At 41.5% G+C, this 19452-nt stretch overlaps 1 protein-coding gene across 10 annotated transcripts in view; it reads right to left on the bottom strand.

Annotated features, from left to right (window-relative positions):
- The window catches only part of ctnnd2b (catenin (cadherin-associated protein), delta 2b), a 219618-nt gene that overhangs the window by 152927 nt on the left and 47239 nt on the right, over positions 1-19452 (bottom strand). For all 10 annotated transcript variants that reach the window (XM_061732810.1, XM_061732812.1, XM_061732813.1 and 7 more), the window contains exon 2: positions 5755-5891. In XM_061732810.1, the coding sequence (XP_061588794.1) occupies positions 5755-5886 (132 nt within the window). In that variant the 5' untranslated portion in view covers positions 5887-5891. The remainder of the gene's footprint in view (positions 1-5754; positions 5892-19452) is intronic.

Genomic DNA, 19452 nt, shown 5'->3' with positions numbered 1-19452 from the left:
CTGCTTTTGGAAGAGGGCTGCTGGAGCAGACCTTAGTTCCTGCAGAGAGAGTGTAGTAGTGACTGAAAGCACCATGAGCAGATCTAGTGTGAATTTAGGTATGATGAGGAGACTCTTATTTGATGATCTAAGGGATCTGTCCGGTATGTATTCAGTCAGCATGTCAACCATGTAGGAGGGAGCTAAACCATCCATAGATTTAAAAACAATAAGAAGTACTTTAAAATCTACTCTTTGTTTAACAGGGAGCCAGTGAAGAGAGGATAAAACACGAGTGATGTGTTCATACCTCTCGGTTTTTGTTAGAATTCTGGCCGCAGCATTTTGAATAAGCTGGAGTTTATGTAACACTTGCTTTGTTAGTCCTGCAAAAAGTGCATTGCAATAATCTAATCTACTGGAGATAAAAGCATGAACCAACTTTTCAGAGTCTGATTGTGGCAGAAAGCATCTTACTTTAGATATATTTCTGAGATGATAGAAGGCAGTCCTGGAGATGAACAAATTTGATCAGACTGAATGTAAGGTAACATTAGTTAGGATCATTGGTTATCATGAGCTAAGTCAGTCAAGTTTTAGTAACTTAACTTGAATTACTGAGCTAAAGGGGGCGTGTTCCAGCTGGCTCCACGACCTGCTCATTTCAACCATTTCTGAATTTCTGAAATCGTGACTGAGAGACATCGCTTTCTGCCCATGTTATATAAGCTTCAAAAGCACTCTTCAGAAAACCTGTGGGTGATATCACAGGCTTGTCCCGTTCTTCTTCTGCAGTGGTTACAGGTAGCTTTTAGGTGCCGATTATTACATTTGAACAAACTCTGGGTTGTTTACAGCACCTTGACCGAGGGGTTGACTTGGATTGGCTCAGTAAATCAAAGTTTTACAGCGCTCTTAATTCTTTATGAACTCTGGATCACACACGCGATTCTCAAAGGAGTTACATTTAACAAGACTTGCCTCTCTCCAGTGGTTGAAATATGTGAAGCAGCTCCAGAACTCCTGTAATTTATGTTTCCAGATAAAAACTCAATGAAATACGTCTTGCTTATTGATAAAAGCAGCGCTCTCTGTGCATCTTCCAGCAATATGCAGCAGAACCAGGAGCCTCTTAGCAGAAGGGCAGCAGACATTCAATCTGTGGCTGGAGATCACTGATTAACTTTGTAGCCTTTCACTTCATGATGTGGTTTATGTGGGACAAAGTAAAAGTGCTTTAAAAGGCTCACATTTCTGGACATGGGACTGTGATGTAGACTTGGACTGTGCTATCAGCTGACATCATGCAACAGGTTGGTCTTAGTCCTCCTGCTTCCCTGAGGTTCTGGGGAACAGAAAGGGTCTTGAGGTTTCGTCAGTTGTCTGTTCTGTCAAGAGTTAGGCCCAATCCCAATTCTCCTTCACTCGCCCTTCTTTTCTCCACTCGCACTTCTTTTCTTCCCTAAGCCCTAAAAAAGAAGGGGGAGATTTTAGGGCACTTGAGATCTAGGGCACTTGGCCCAGGTGCCTGTCCCAATTCTCCCCCTACCCCTCGTTTTCATCCCTTCCCTGATCAGGAAGCTGAGAGCCAAAAGCTGTTTTAATTTCAGCTGTAGCGCTGTTAATATGGCACTTTATTAAGTTTTAATATTTTTTCAGGTATAATGGTAACCTTAAGATCCCCAACCGGGGCTCAGTTTATCCAAATAACGCCTGTTAAGAAATTTGATCCGATGTTTTCGGAGATGAGAAGAGCCGCCGGCCCCGGGGAGCAGCCTCAGCTCACAGCCCGAGAAGAGACGTGATCGCTGGGTCAGGCTGCTCCGTCAGCCCCGGGAGAGACACTCTCTCCCGGGACGCAGCTCTGTTGAGAATCACGCCGGCTGAAATAAATCATTTAGGAATATGTTGGTTTAATAGATGAAATCTAACAGTTGTAGCTACGCCTGTTAAGAAATTTGCTCCGAAATTTAGAGATTTCTGTCTGCCGGGTCCGGAGCTTGGGTCCGCGTTAAATCGACGCAGAGCCTACGGCGTAGGTTGCGTAACCTCCGCCGTAGGATCTGCGTTGGTGTAACGCGGAACCATAAATCCCTTTATTCTGGCGTGATCTTCCGCAACTTTATCTGAAAGTGTGTAAATTACCCAGATAACAGCTGGATTACTTTGTGGTTTCTGAAGACTATTATATCAGAAACATCCAAAACAAATCTGACGAGTCACAGGATTATTTCTCTCTATTTCTCTGAGACCAGTCTGCCTGTTTGCCTTCGGTCGGCGAGTCAAATCGACGCAGAGCCTCTTTTTTTTCATACCCCCTCGCTCGCCAAGTCAGCATCTGAAATCCCTCGATTTGAAGGGGCTATTCTCAGCCCCTAGCCCTCGTTATGCCCCCTCCCCCTAGGTGAAAAGAGGAATTGGGACACCACTACCTTCACGGGAACGCGCAAAAGTTAGGGTTAGGGAAGAAAAGGAGGGCGAGGGGGAGTATTGGGACGCACCCTTTTACTGGATTTATAGTCTAAATACAACGCTGCATAGTTGAAGGACTGCATTTTTCATGCTTTCTCTGATGTCTGAGGTTTATATTTCTCTATATGACACAGTGACAGATCTGTTTCTTTGTGCTTTTATTCACCTTCTGACACTGATAAATGGCCTGTGTTGTCATGGCCTCATGAAATGTCACAACTGTAACATCTTTCCATCCTTTTTTGTGCCTGTATCTTTGAAACATTCAAGTACATTTGTCCCTCTGTGATTGTGTCGGGGTGGTTGGTATTTGGAAACGTACTGTGACTAGCTCCACTCTTGTATTGACTCTCCAATCGAAACTGAGATGAGGATAAACTATTCCTTCAATGGCTTAAGCACACCTATGTCCATTTTCACTCTGATGAAGACACAGTGTCTAAACATTAGTCTGTTTACAAAGCACGAAGCACGGCTTCAAAACTGATCAGTGAGCTCTCGCCTTTTTTTCTGACTTTCTTGTCACCTGATTGTATAAATCTATTTTCTTTTTGAAACACATTCACATTTTGGATTGTCAAATTATACCAAGCTCCAAGCGAAAGACATCTAATTGATACTCTATGCCACTTTCAGCCTGTTTGTCATTCAGTAACACAATGCATCAGATTTTTCAAATGCACCACAGCGCGCACTGAAATGAAACTCTTTCAGACTTCACACTGCGCTTCCCCCAATATAAGACGCGGTGACAGACGAGATGATGAACGATTTGAAGACAAAAGCTGACAGATGTGATAAATACGACGTTGAATGGCTAATCAATCTCATGTGGGCTGAAGGAAACTGACGAAGAACAGCAGCAGGGATCTCCTGGAGGGAGCTAACGCGAGCAAAAGCAACTGTATAGCAGCATTTGTGTGTGTGTGTGTGTGTGTGTGTGTGTGTGTGTGTGTGTGTGTAACTGCAAACCAGATATCTGTGGGTCCCAGTGAGCGTGAGACCTTTTCTTAGCTCTCATGCCTGACCTTGTCTTTATGAAGCAAAATGAGCAGGAAGCTTAGTCTTGTGCGTGCAAGCGTGCGTGCGTCTGTGTGTGTTTGTGTGCGTGTGCATGTGTGTGTTTGTTTGTTGTGCACCCAGCCTTAGAAAATACATCCCTGTTTTCTTTTATAGCCTGGTAACAGACACTGGCACCAGCCCAACCACATTAAAAAATTACACACTGCAAAAACAAGTATTAAAGGAAGTGACAAATGGCCGGATTGAAAAAGTAATAATTTCACCGTGGTGCAGGAGCAGGAAAGAAAATTGATATGGTAGAGGGTGGAAGCAGAGCGAACTATAGTACTTTCATCAGTTAGCTCCTTTCACTTCTATCTTCCGGTCTTTAACCCCCTCTATTTTCCCATTTTCATCAGGAGTCCATTATCACACCCCAAATCCTCTGTAATAGACTTCCAGAATATCGTAGTAACATGCAGAAACCAGTGCTTTTACCCGCTATCTTTAGCTTCTGAACATCTTGTCAACTCCACTTCCCCTGTCTCTAAGGGAAAAGCACTCAAGACTTTTTGGAGCATCCCTGCCACAACTTTGCACCTGCATTACTCGCAGAGACTCGACTGCTTTCAGTTCATTTTGTGACTCAGGTGGGGAAGGTTAGCAGGAGCTACAGTAACGCAGCTTCAAGCCTCTGGTTCAAAGCAGAGGTGGGAATGTGGCTGATATCCGGGGAGGACCGGTGCTTTGTGTCGCTCCTCCAGTTCTTATTCCCATGGGGACTTTCAGCCCTTGCTGACACGTTTGAGACATGCCAACTGCCCTCTAAGAGCTCCCCCTGGAGCCAGAAACGGCTCCATACAAGTGCAGCAGCTCTCCACAAGATCTGTAAACGCAATCTGACGTGTGAGATTTTATTTTATTCACATAATTGGATCTCACAGTGACATCCTTTTTAATCTGTTTTGATTTCACTGAATGCTGGTACAGTAGGTACTTATCTCACTGCAGGGTAAGCTAGAATGTGGCTCTATATACAGCAGTGTTGTGTGATGTTTGCCCATCTGTCCAACGTTTTATTCCAGATTAAAATATGTGGACAACGGCTGCATGGATTAACATCAATTTTGGTACTTTAATACTCCACAGTGTTCACAACATAATATCTTTGAAATTCCGTTTAACTTTGATTTATATCAAATTGTGTCGTAGTTCTTCCAAAGCCAATGTTCCACTTCCAGTACTTGGATTTAAACGTGAAACATTTTGTTACTCGTGGGAAAATGAGCCCAACTCATGCAAGCTCTAATTAAAAATAGTGTCACAATATAAAGTATTGTGGCCACTATTACTCATGCTCATACTATGCAGGAGAGAAGAAGGTTATTTAAAGAGCACAACACACCTCTGCTTCTCTTGTAAATTATTCTGGTTCCATCAACCTGCTTTCCTGACAGGCAAATGCTTTTACTCCTGCCTTTACACATGCTCATATGCATTTACCACTTTAAACAGTCCATTTTCACTTTCCTATCATGCTGACTTTTGGTTCTATTTTTCAATCACCTGCGACATTTTAACTCACAACAGTGCATTTTAAATTCAAAGAGTAAAAATGTTGATGGGATTGTATCTGTGGATGAAAATTATGCAAAATCCAGGTTGCAGATACGTCAATAGATGTCCCTTGTCCAGCTGTTGTTCAACCGAACTCTGACATTTACTGAGCTCAAGGGGTAAAAGTCTGACCGTGTAACACAAATGACATGTGAAAATGTTTCTTTTTTCCCCAACGAATTGGTTTCAGTTGAAAATCAGGATATTTCAGAGAGTTGTGAGTGGAACAAAAATGAAGAAGGGTTATAAAAAGAAGGAAAAGTTGAGTAGATTCATACAGCTCTGAGGGCCGTGATGAATATTCTCACATTCATTAATGCGTAATGAACATCAAACACAGTCTAGCTCTGAAGCCTAATCTTGGCAAGGCTGAAAAAACCAAATGAAGGTAACTTGTTCCAGCGTGTGCTCCCTCATCACAGTTTGACCAAATGTGGAGATATATACTACTTTCAAAAACCCCACTGAGCAGCTGCGACCTAAGTAAGGCTCCTTTCTAACATATCAAGATGGAGGGAGGTGTCTGAGATAAAACGGCCCAGGAAGGCATTCCATCATCCTTGCTTAGTTTTGTCACCTTATTTTTTCCCTGAAATGTTTGGAGGGATTATTATTGCTACATCCTGAAAGAGACAAATCTTCTGCACACAAATGGACACAGATGCACCGACTGAGACTTCAGACCTGTTCCTTGACGGAGGCGAGGATGGCGGAGGTGGTTTCGGACTCCGAGCCGTCTCCATTGGAGGCATTGAGGACAGGGCTCAACATGGCAGCAGCGCTGGCAGTGTCAGATGCCACCTCAGGCACTGGCATACCTCCTGGAAGACAAGCAAACATGCAAGTATTTTACTACCATTAAAGACACTCTGACATAGGGGTGGGCGGTACACCGGTGTCATAGTCATCACCGGTGTGAAACTGCGCCACGACATGGATTTTGCAATACCGTCAATACCGTAATAAATCAATTATAAAATAATAAGCCTAAATAAGGAATTAAAAACGTCGGTGATATGCAAGGTTTGCTGCTGTGTTGTGACAGCAAGAGGTGGAAACACAAGCAACCTGTTTCATCACTTAAAAAACACGCACGCCCGTGAATATGAAGAGGCAACCCGGGCCAAAACGAGCGCAAGTGCGACCAGCAGCTGGTCCCACTGGGACCGCTGCTCCGCTGGTGCCGCTGCAGAACCAGCGGAGCACGTCCCAAGACTACACAGCTTTCACTGCAGGCATCGTGTACTGCTGCTACACCTTACGACAAGAGTAGTAAGAAATGACAGGGCTTAAAGTATTCCGGCACCGTGCCGGATCTCCGGCGTACCGAGTTTTTTTTCTCGGCGTGCGAGTTTGAGTGCTTTAAAAAAAAAAAAAAAGGTTTGAGAGAAAAAAAAAAGGTTGAGTCAACCGAGTTCGTCTACCAATGGAATGAGAGGAAAGCAGCTCTGGCTCAACCAAACTAACACTAGCCAATCAGAAGTGGAGCGGGGCGGGTCTTTGACGGCAGCGGAGCGCAGAGCGCTGTTTCAACCTGCTGGAATAGTCACCCACTTCAAGATGGAGAAAAAATTAATGAATGTCGGTTTAAAAGAATCTTTTTGCCCAAAAGAAAGAAAGAGTGACAAAAAAATACCCATAACCATGTTCTTCTCTCGAAAAAACATACCTGTACCGCGGGCTTTAGAAGAAAATTAGAGAATAAGAGAATAAAATTAAGGGAAATTTTCCACCACCCGCTGTCCAACCAGCCCAACCGAGGTCCAGTATTACATTTTAAGACAGGTTTACAAAATATTTAAAATATAATATATATATATATATTTAAAATATAATATATATATGTAAGATCTTTAGGTTTTTTGCCAAATAAGTATGTTGAGAATGCATAATACTCTCCCATGTCTCTTTTTGATAAGGATACCTACCATTTACTTATTATATTATAAAAATATTAACCTTATTCACATAAAAGGGACAGGACAGGCTACTCCTCCCAAAACGTACCAAAAAATACCGTGATATTATACCGTCACCGTTCAAAAGATGAAAAATACCGTGATATTAATTTTGGGTCATATCGCCCACCCCTACTCTGACATGCCCACATCGTCACATCTACACAATCCCTGCTCATGTAGATGCTGGAGTTTCAGTGCAGAAAAACATCCAGTTTTCCACATGCAGATTAGTGTTAATTTCAGGGGTAGACTGGTCAGAAACACTTTTTGCTGCTTGATGTGAAGTTGTGTAGAGAACCAGGATACATGGGGAAGCTGGATATGTCTGCTCTGATCTGTCACGGTATACTGCTAATTTGAGCAACTAACAGAAAAACTTTTTTTGTCAGAAATAAGCAGCCTTAAACAAAGTGAGAGGATTGTGTTATGTCAGAGTTTTTAACTTGATAGACAATCAAATACACAGTTTCAAGCAAAGGGATTTCATTTTTTGATTATATGTCCCGTTTAACCGGTCTTTCCTCAGGTAGTTTGTTTTGTTCCACCTGTGTAAAATATAATGCCCCCATCAAAGAAAAAACTATTTCTACATAGTCACATAAATAAAAAAAATAAAAAAACTGAAGGTCAGAGGTAGATACTGGACCTGACATGTTGAAATTTCCCTGCACCCTGCAATGTGTGTATAAAACCAAAAGAGAATTGGGGATTAAGATTTATGATAACAGCTGTGTCCGAAAAGGAGATGAGAGGTGCTTCATTTCAGCTGTACATGCAGTTTATAGTCTGGTGGGTATTGAATTTGTTGGTAAGAGTACGGTACTGGCATTGTGACAATGTATGTGGTCCCCTGATGTGTCCCCAGCTTAAACCCCTGCTGGGCCTGGTCTGGGGGCAGTTTTTCTTGCCATGTTTTTTTTTTTCTCCTGGTACTTCAGCTTCACAGCTCAAACGCATGCATGATGGTTTGATTGGTTCTAAATCAGCACCAGACCGCAAAGCTTTGCTATCAAAGCATTTAAATAAATAAATATATCTGCATGAAACAGCCAGCATTAATCTTTTCTAAAGTGACGGACTACACAGTGTAGCCTGTCCGGTTCCCACAGACCTCCCTAGAACTGTGGTTGTGGACCACGTTTGTCCACAGTAATGTTGTCTCTGTGAAAACTGAGCTCTGGCAAAGAAAAGGAGGGCGACTGCGGTTCTAAATAACAGAAGTGTGATCGTGCATGGTTGTGTTGCTTCATTTGTCTCTGACTGGTCCAGGAACGGCTGGCTAGTTCTGTGCTTCTTTTTTTCATTTTTAATAAGAAATATATATATCCATCTCTGTAATAAACTAAGATGAAAACATATGCACGGACTGCAAGTACAAAACCAGTCAAGTGTGGACAAACATGTAGGCATATATCATGAAACTCATTTATGTCTGACTCATATATGAGTCAAAGAATTCTACCAGAATTTGACCAACAGAAGCAATTGCATTTTTGTAGAATACCATTTTGTGACAGCAATTAAGAGCTATTGTCCAAACCACATTACCAGATACTGAATGACGAATTTGAAAGTGTAAGAATAATACTTGTTTCCCTGTTTTTAGTTTCAGGAGGCCCAGACCAGGAGCATCATCCACACTAAGAACACACAGAAAAGTCCATGCTTGATGCAATGTGCCACCCTGTGTTTGACTAAAAGCGGAGGAGGACACGGGTTCCACATGTGCCATGTAATCCTGATGCGGCGCAGCGCTGGTGTAACAACTGCATCAGCCACATTTACTTATGAAAGACTTGCCATGGAGGAATCTGCCCGCACAGGCGGCACCAGCCCGGTGCCGAGGTAAGAAAAGTGGAGCGTGTGAGCAGAGTGCAAAGAGAAGAGTGAAACGAAGGGGAGAGATGGAAAGGTTGAGAGTGAGAATGACAGCGGGCAGAAGAGAGACGGAGGCGAGGTGAGGAGGAAAAAAGGAGTAGGAGGATGATGGGAAATCATAAGGAGATAAAAGGAGAAGAGAAGAGAGGACGACTACTATTCTTCCATGCTGCTAGGCAACAATTTCTGGTCACTGATGCTGCTAACATGGCTGACCTGGCTTTACTCGTCTTCCATTTTAGAGAGTGCTTTCCCTCTTTCTATCCATCTTCCCCTTATCACCGTTTCTGACCTTAAATTTTTCATCACCATCCACCTTGCTTCTTACACTTCTTATACTTTCTTTCCCTCCATGTGCCTCACCCCGTTGAATCCTCCCCCTCCTTGTTGCCTCCGTTTCTCAACCCATCCCTTTCTCTCGTCCCACTTCTCTTCACTTGACCTGCTTTGGCGTCTTTTCTTCTCGACACATTTCTGCTTTATTGGACAGCATGCAGCGGAGGGTGACAGCACGAGACCCCAAAGGTTGGATGTGAGCCTGCAGAGTAACAGTGCCCCTAACCCCTTTCAGCACCGATCCTTCCACTGGCTCACAAAAACACACTGCCTTTCTGGTGCTGTGACACCACTTCATACTTCACATTCATCACACCAGCTTCTTTTCTTTCTTTTGGCTCTCTGACTGTGCCATTACAGCTACAGAGTGATCTGTACAAGTTTTGTTGTCTTTTAAATCTCCTCTGCACACTCTCATCTCTTTCTGTCTTTGCTCTTTTCCACGGTCACATCACACATAACGCCATTAGCCATTAACTAATCCTAATCAGTGTCCACCCCCTCCCTCTCAACTGAATACAACCCCGATTTGAAGGCTTATATTTTAACTTTTACTTTCTATTAGCAGAGGAGGGCCACGGTTAGGGCTGGGCGATATGGACCAAATGTCATATCTCGATATTTTCTAGCTGAATGGCGATACTCGATATATATCTCGATATTTTTTCTGTGACATAACTGGGGTTTCCCCCAAAGCATTATAGCATAGCATCTCTGTTAGCTTCATTTTTTTCTGAGGCAAACCCTTAAAAAAGTCAGTTTTAATACAATACCTCGTGCCAAATGTCACACAGGTTCCTTTATTAACAGAGGTCTGCACAATATCAAAATGTATAAAACAAATGAAATAAAAATAAACTGCCTGCATATATAGAATAAAAATGCTTCTTGAATAAAATAAAACAAATATCCCTTTCCTGCATAACAATTAAATTAAAATACCCTGTGCAATTAATACAATGTAGACAGTAACAGGCAGACTTTTCCACTGAGGTTGACAGTTGTGCAAATAACAAAACATTTGTGCAAATCTCAAATAAAACATTCAAGTCAATTTGTCACAAAATAAGCTATATCAAAATCATTAAAAAAAATGTTTTTTAAAAATTTAAAAAAAAAAAAAAAAAAAAGCTATATCGATATAAACGATATTGTCTCGTACCATATCGCGTTTTAAAATATATCGATATATATTAAAATCTCGATAAATCGCCCAGCCCTAGCCACGGATAATAGCGCCTGTGACAAACAGGTGACAACATGCAGTTAAACATCACCGTCTGTGAGCTTTTGAGGGTGCACACTAGCCAGATGTGATCTCAGCAGGTTAAGAGTTCACTCAAATTACATTTCTTTAAAAGCTCATTTCAAAATGAAGATCTTGACAGTGCTGGCTTCTGACAGAACTAAAAGCCTGAAAGTCCAAAATGGAGAAGGCTGTCACAACTTATCAGCTCCACCATCTAGCTTTATTTAACCTGTCGGACCACTCCGCATGGGAGGGTTGTAGACAGAGCACCGGCGTGTTTGGTGCAGTTACCTCTGCGTAGCAAAAACTCTGAGACCTTGTTGTTCTGCCAACTTCATTAAACTAAAATGCCACGAGGGAAGAAATTCAAACATCACTCTCAAAAGTACCAGTACCTGAGATTCCTTGACTTTGGATTTCAAGAGAAAATTTTGAGATTTTCAAGGAGAAACTCACTTCAATAGAATCCGTTTCATTTGATGTAGTTTTCTGCACCTATACTGAGTCAAGGAGCTGAGTCATGGAGCTGCAGTTAAAATACACAGAGACAGGGCATCCCGACTCCAGCCACATCACTGTCGCTCATTAATATGTCGAAAGTAGCAACAGACATATGTTCTTTCAATAACCCTTTTAAAAAGTGATTTTTTTTTTGTGTGTCAAGTCCATTAGTTAATCTACCCCGTGCATTCAAACTGCCTTGAATGCACAGCCGTTATGTGTTCATCACATTTGAACGGGTCATTATACACTTCACTCATTTGTATGTCCTGCACACTGCACATTTCTGTGTGCACTATAAATGCTAATCTGAAAAGTTGTGTTGTTGCCAGAACAGACCCTTCACAAGGACTCAAAGAAAGTCTGCTTAGATAACATTAAAGCTCTTTAAAAAAAAGCAGGAGATTACGGAAAGCTTTGTTTTCCCTGTTCACTTTGCAGTAGGTCAAAGGCATTTTCAAACACGTCCAGGCTGGAGAGCACTTTTAAAGACACGTTTTTATGTTAGAAAATGTCCATGTAAGAGAATTATCTCAAAGAATACTGAGTTCAGCGCCACAACAGAACTTCCTCAGAAGATGAATTCAAATGAATTCAAAAGAATTTTAATATATACATGCATATACAAATATATATACATACACATATACACATATGTATGGAGCCTATGTGTGTGTAATCAAAATAAAGTTGAATATACAGTATAACATTCATATTTTTCAGATAAGTCTTTGTTGACAAGAAAGCTCGGTTGAAAGAAGAAAACGGGAAAAAAAACCACACACCGTAGAATATGCAGTCCTGTCCCAGACATGACTACTCAAGGATTCACAGCCGAACATTGCAGTGTAGTGAGACAATCAATGCCATTAACTTCACCTGCCAGCGGCTGTGTAGCGGCTGATTAGTTCTCTCTTCCAGATGAATTAAACCTTGGGGATCTGATAAAGTTTCCATCTAGCAGCCTAAATTCAAATAATTACTTCTGAAAAAGCTTCTGCTGTACTGCAAATTAGCATATGCTAGCATGCTCACACACTAAAGTAAAATGGTCATTACTTGCGCTGCACACGAATAAGCAGTATTTCAGCATCATCTTAGTGCCAATTACTGCATTTGAGTCGATGCACCAGTGGACAACCGGATTACTGCGATGCTTACAATGCTGTGAAATCCTGATGAAGTTCTGATAATGTTCTGGGCTACATATGGGCCTCATGATCAAGCTCCAACTTGAACAGAAAACAGGCAAAGGAGGTCAAAATTTACAGCCGCTCTCCGACTGTCCTATAGAACAAAACATTAGAGGAGCTCAAGGCTGGGTTTTTGACTGCAGACAGGGAATCCAGCCAAATATAGGTCAATTCATCAGACCGTGTCCACGCCCTCATCACACAAGTGACCAGTACAAAGCAGCTTTCCCCAGTAACAGCCATCAGAACTAGGTTACAGAGGCCAACAGCCCATAGAAACAAGACTCTGAATATGGATTAGGCCAAAAGGTTTTATTTCACTTAAGCATAATCTTGGATTTTTTATTTATTTTTTTTGTTAACATCTACATTTAAGCACCATAATTCAGGGGTACTTAGCCCTGCATTTCAAAGCAGTAATCTCTGATATTGCTGCTGCATCGGGAATGCAGCTAGCCATGATATGACTGACGTGTCTGACATGGGGGAACGCTAAGCTTACACTTTTGACCCGTTAAGCTCATCTGTCAGGTTTGAGACAGACATGTTTTGGGTAAAGACAGAACTCATCATAGATCTGCAGTAGAACAGCTAAATGTCAATGAAGACTTGTTATTTGTTGTGTGCGTGCATGTCTGACTTCCTGGGCTCCCTCCTCCCTCCGCGTGCCTTCATGTGCATACAGAGCACTAAAGCATGGTGTGCACGTGTGCATCCCCCTCTGGAATGGGACTGCATGACGGACAGTCCCCTGTTGCCTCATTAAAACTCTGCAATGTTATTTTTTGGCTTTACCAGTCATCCGTCCCTTTGTTTGGACCGTGTGTCTGCTTTCAAATTAACAGTTTAACAGTGGTGACGATGCCTGCGCCACATTGTGTATTTGTAAACCCCGCAGAGACAGATGTCCTCAGTCATTGTTCTATTGAAGAATTCTGCATACTGTACATGAAATTAATTCAGTCTACGCACTACGTTGGGTTTGCATCCACTGCCATAAACACTTTTATGTACTGTTGTTTTTCCACCAACGCAAAGTTAGACATTCGTGTGTTAATCAACAACAATGAATCAGGTATTTTTTAAATGAAACGCTTTCAAAGCCTACACCAGAAGTTCCTTTCAACTCTGTTAAGTGTTATTGCACCTTTTATAGTTTATTTATAGTTTTACAGCTTCCCAATTTATTTCTTCAGTGTCAACCCTCTCGTAAAACTCTATTCCATCCAACCCTCACAGCTCGGCTGGTGGTCACCGAAACAGATCAAATGTGAGAGGGATAATGGACTTAATGTTGCTCATTGTTCAAATGTGTGAACTTTATTGTGTGGCAATGAGTGTGTTCTGCGTTTATAGTGTGACGACCCACCCTGTCTTAACAGGGTGTTCTGTTCATGTGCAGGAGGAGGGGACCAGCCTGCATGGGTGTGCCTAGAGGAGGAGGCACACCTGACTCTAATCAGGCCCAATATTTAAGCAGGCTGGTCAGGGCCATTTGGCCTCTCTCCCCTGCTCAGTAAGCATGGTTTTCTTTTGGTTGTTTTGAGTTTGTTTGTCTTTAGTTTTCTGCACTTGCACATACACTACACTTACACACATCCACACCTGCCATACACCACTGATCAAACTGATGACTCACACCTCACCTTACCTGTTTGATTGATTTAATTATAAATAAATACATTGTTTTGAACATTTATCCCTGTGTGTCGTCTCCCATTTTTGTCATGACGAAGTCAGTTCATGACAAGATGGGGGCTCGTCCGGGAAGGCCACAATCTTCACATAAGAACAATTTAACTAACAGCTCTTACCACACCATCTATGTGACACTGTCAGTCGCCACCCACTTTGTTTGGACAATACTCATGTGGGAACACCTGATAATCTGACAGAAGGTGAATTGGTTCACCCGTTTCAAACGCTATCAATCCACTGAATAGGAATGTATCATGTGTAATCAGAGCCTTGAATGGTGTGAGTAGATGGGATACTGTCTACCTGGTAGATTTTTGTCATTATTCTTTGGGTTGATAATGGCTTTCTCTTCGGGTTCAGGGTTTAGGTTAAGGTTAGGTTTAGGGTGAGGGTTAGGTTTTAGGGTGAGGGTTAGGGTGTGTGTAGGTGAGGTATGATGACTCTGAAATGTGTAGTTGAGCGTAGAATGGTGACAAAACATCTACTGAGCCTAAGTTTCGTTTTCAATAGCAGTAGCTGGGTTAAAATACATAGAGAAAGCCATTATCAACCCAAAGAATAATGACAAAAATGACTATTCAGTGGACTGATAGCATTTGAAGCCGCTGATTGGTTAATCCTTAAAGGCAGTTGACACTACCTTTATAAGTTTTTTAAGTTATTATCTTTTAAGAAGGTTTTTTCCTCTTAAAGTTGCTAAAAATTATTTCTTTATTCTTAAAGAGATCAGTTTCAGATTTCTTTGAAGGAATATTAAACTTTTAGGAAGCGTCAGCTAGCTCCCAGGGTCTCTCATCTCATGAAACTCCTGCCTAAGTATCTTTGGATCCCTGTCCCAATAGTCCTTTAAATGACTGCATATCACTTTACAGCATTATGTGACACATCATCAATGATGAACTATCTTACAGAGCTACAGTTGACATCATGGCAGAGGTGGCTAAAAGACTCAAGACAGTAATGATGGAAAAGAAAAAAACAAGAGAGGGACTGAGCAAGACACCAACCAAATCTTATAAAACCCCACACCTACAGGGGGACCTGATGACCTTAAGAAAATACAAAAGCTCCTTTGTGCTTCTTTAAGCCACTTTCAAACGGCCGCCCCAATGTACAGGTTTTTTTTTTATCACATATGATGATCCAGTGCAGACTAGTGGGCACTGATTTACCCATAGTTAATGGTTTTTGACTACAGACAGGGAATCCAGTCAAATATAGGTCAATTCAACAGACCGCGTCCACGCCCTCACTAAGTAGAGACATTAAAGAGGCTTGCTAACATAGTCAACCTATCTCCTATTGTTAGGGTGAAAACTTGTAACTTTTCATGCCACCTATTTTCATTCATTTATTATTTTGTTAATAAGTCAAATATTGTTTTTTGTTCATTGCCTTTTGTTACATAGTTTTTTGGGGTATTTTCCGATTGTGTATTGATTCTTTTTCCTCCTCTTTCTGCATTCATTAGCGTATTTTTATCTTCATTTTATATCATAAATGTAGACGATAAGTTTAGTTTAGCGATTAGTTGTCAACCTTAGCTCTGTGGGAGACCAAGTGAAGCAAGATGGAGGCTGGGGGTTGTAGTCTGTAGTATAGAGGTTGTGTTCAGCTCAAATGTGAGCAGACAGAGAACACACAGCTCGGGTTACATTTAGGTCTCCCTCTGCAGTCTTGACCGTCTCCATCTATGACAGATTCTTGAAATGTGTTTGTCATTTTTCAGATAAAAAATGACCTGCAACTGTTACCTGTCGAGCTGTATCTTAATTTTTTTTCCGTATTGATCGTGCCATGCTCTTAGTTTGATATCAAGGACTAGGCAGGGAAGCCCTAAAATCTATATGGAGGTCATTCGGGTCACAGCACAGGCTGACGGCATGTAACACCTGACAGCACAGGTTGAGAGCATCTACTGCTGTGATATTTTGACTTCATCCCTGGAAGGCTGTCATTGACTATCTTCAAACACAGTCTATGGTTCTCACTGGAAGGTAAAGATAGAAATCCCCCTCCATGCACTGTGAAAACATTAATGTTGCTCTGTGTATAAAGTGAGAGTGTTCGACAGAGAGCTGTCACTGGCAGACAGTAACGTGTTTTTATGAGCATCCCCTACTAAAGTAAAAGCTAATGGATATTTGTAGTAAGTGAGATTACAAACACATCCTTTACCCTCTGGACTGATGTAATACAGTATGCATCCCTCCCATTATTACTTAAGGATAGCAGCACTGATGATGAACCATTATGAGGCAACTGGCCACAATAAAAAAACCTATTATATCATAGAAATGTATTATTAAAACCATGTAAGCCACTTACACTCACCGAACCCATTCAGAGAGCGGCTGCCTTGTTTTATTTTACTTCCTGGGGCACTGAATACAGATGACAATCCCGCTGATTCTGATTGTGTATAAATAACTATTTTGTTTATACATTTAAACCACCACAACCACTGCCCGAAGTATGTTTCCCTTTTCATTCTCTAATTTCATCCACATCCCGCTTTACAGTATATTCCTGTTGTCCTCTTCCAACAGATCTACCTCCTCCTTCTTCATGTTACCTGATTTTCTGCTCCAGCTGTGCTCATTACCCACATCTGTGACTGATTGCTCCTGCTCGCCATATAAGCTCCACTCCCTCTTCCCCCCAGACCCAAATCATCTTAGCCATGCTAGCTGCTCAGCAGGTCTCCTTAAGCCATGCTCTTATCTGTTGACCCCGTTTGTGATACAGGTTTTGCCTTCCACTGAACCCAAGGAGCAACATCTGGGCCGTTTCTCAATGAGTTCTTGTGTGTACTCGTGTTCTTGCGTCCTTGTGAAATGTCATCACCTGCAGCCAAAGTACTGTTGCAAGACTGACTGCAAGAAACGCATCCAAACAAGAACAGATGAAATGCCCAGATGTTTTCTCACTCCACCCATTTTATCGAGGATCCATTCAGTGGAGTCTTCTTGTAGACTTTTGACGGCAAAGTATCTTACAATGCATTTGACATGGAAAATCCATCGACAAGTGGAAAAACGGCAGAGGAGAAAATGCACAACTAAGTTGCATCTTCAAAACATCACTTTTAATTTGTAACCAAATGTATGCTTGATGGGATTTCATCTGACAATGTTGTTCTTGAAATGTCATATTTGTAGTTGATATATCAGTATTGGGTTTATTTAGAAAAATCTCCCGACGTTGTGAGGGATGTACAGGGCATTTGTGGGAAAGAGCTCCATTACCAGCGACGGTTGCAGCTCCGATTACCATTTTTCTTCACTAGAGCGCCGTCTTCAAACTGTTTATCAAATTATTTATACCTTTTTTATAAGACTTTTAAAGCTTGACATAATCAGGTTTAGGAGAGGAAGAGCGAGGCAGCTGCTAGGGAGGAAGAAAGGGAGAGTGGCAATGGAGAGATATTTATATCTTTAAAAAACTTGTTAATAAATTTTGAATGTAACGCTGTTGTTATGTACTTGGATTTTCTTATCTTCAGCAAAGCTTTCTTAAATAACTTATGTACAGAGAGTCATTTGTTAAATGACATTCACATGAAAACAAAATGTTAAAGTTAAGTGTAATTTTGTCAGTAGTAAAAAATAAACCACAAGTTTCACTTGTAAATTATATGCAAAAGAAAATATTTCGTAATATAAATAACAATGACAAATAAGAGACCGTGTTGTAACCCTCTTTAGACCAAGTTGTGTTGGAGTACATTAGCAGTACAGTACAAGCTGTGCTATTTGAACATGACTGCTTCTAAGAAGGAAATGTCAGATGTAGTCATGTTGACAGAGACATGCAGACTCTGCTCTGCAGGAGCAGAAATTTGGCAGTTAGCCGGGCCCCTATCTGGTTTCCTGAGAGCTCCCTACGATCCTGCTCTTCTTCAGCCAAGTTTCCAGGAGCTTCCTCTTCTGGTCCTGACTCATCCCCTTCCTCCTCCAAGATGAAATTTGCAGGCGCACAGATGTTTTAGACGATGCAACAGGCTCCAACAACCAGAGGTGCATACAGAGGTCGGATTTCCAGGGCCCCCAGGACGATGGAGCGCCAGCATGTTTTGAGGATGCCAAAGGTGGGCTCTATCATGCTTGTTGAACCTTCCTCCAACCTGGCCTGAATAAATATGCAAGTTGAATATTTTACTTTGATTGACCTCACAGTGATGGGATGTTGCAGGCATAGATACCCGACATCTCCCAAATGAAAGAAGTCTGGTGGTGGGTAAAACGCCTGCTTATAAATTGGGGTACAGCGAAGGACAGGTGCATCATGCACTGACCTAGCTCTGCCAATAAAAACATCCAGAAATGTCCCCACTGTATCACAAATGCCTGCAATAAAATTGAGGGAAAAAGTTTCCTGTTTATATAGGATTTTCTTCTGTGGTTCTTCAGGAGGAACAATCCATTAGTTGTCCCAAGAGCACAGCGGAAAGCTTCATGGCAGGCAAGGCGTGCAAAACTAGTCCCCGTGCCCTCCAGCTCTTAAGCCTTGGGCAAGTGGATGACTCGATGATGGCTAGTCATCATCGCCTTAACAGCGCTGTGTACAATCTTTTAGATTTTGGACATGGGCATGGCAAAGATGTCTGCATTTTTGTGATGCAGCATTTGGATCAACGTATTTATGCTGCTGCTGCTGCTGCTGCTGCTGCTGCTGCTGCTGCTACTACTACTACTACTACTACTACTACTACCATCATTTTTAGCAGAAACTTTTCTCCAAAGCGACTTACATCTGAGAGAACACAAGCAAGAAATCACATAGGAGGGTCCAGCATGGATAAGTGCTGGTCAGACTGCTGCTTGGTCTTGAAAGACGACATAATAGTTTTGTGTCAGCATGACTAAAAAACATGGCCAGGGTGGCCACCTTATAATTCACTTGCACATAAGATCTTGCTGGTTTTTTTTTTGTTTGTTTGTTTTGTTACTTCTGTATTAAAAAAAGAGAATTAAATAGTTGCTTTGTCATGCCAGTCATTTAAATCAAAAGGTTTTTATTATGACAACCACATTTTCTATATTGGTTGCAATGTACTGTAGATGTGTAAATGTGTCTTCATTTCAGTTTATTGGCAAAATGTATGATGTTGCTTGGATTCATTTAAAAGGTTTTGTAGTTTACTGCCACTGAAGATAAACTAGGAGTGAATGTGGGGTGTCAAACATCCTAATGGGTTGTCTACATGATTCTGAGTTGGGGACGTTTGAGATGTAAGATATTTCTATAGAGAAATAATTTTGTGTCTACACATATGAATACAAAGACCTGTCTGTTATGTGAGATTTCTTCCTTATATATCTTAACTTTCCTTCCATTTAATCTAATTTCATAATTCAACTATTGTGTGTTTATGAACCAGCCGTTGTAATGACAGAACATTTTTGTATATTTAATTCAAATACCAACCATGTCAGCCGTGTGGTAAAAGAATCTCACCAAATTAATAATGGCTAGGGGAGATTGTGACCACTCCGCCCTCCTCCTCAGCATCCCAGCATCTATTGCTCAAATCCACCTCCTCCATTCAGCTACTTCTTCCTCA

Source organism: Cololabis saira, chromosome 10 (genome assembly GCF_033807715.1).
Source record: "Cololabis saira isolate AMF1-May2022 chromosome 10, fColSai1.1, whole genome shotgun sequence".
NCBI classification, from domain to species: Eukaryota; Metazoa; Chordata; class Actinopteri; order Beloniformes; family Belonidae; genus Cololabis; species Cololabis saira.
The sequence above is the reverse complement of the archived record's forward strand: the minus strand, read 5'-3'. Positions and strand labels throughout refer to the sequence as shown.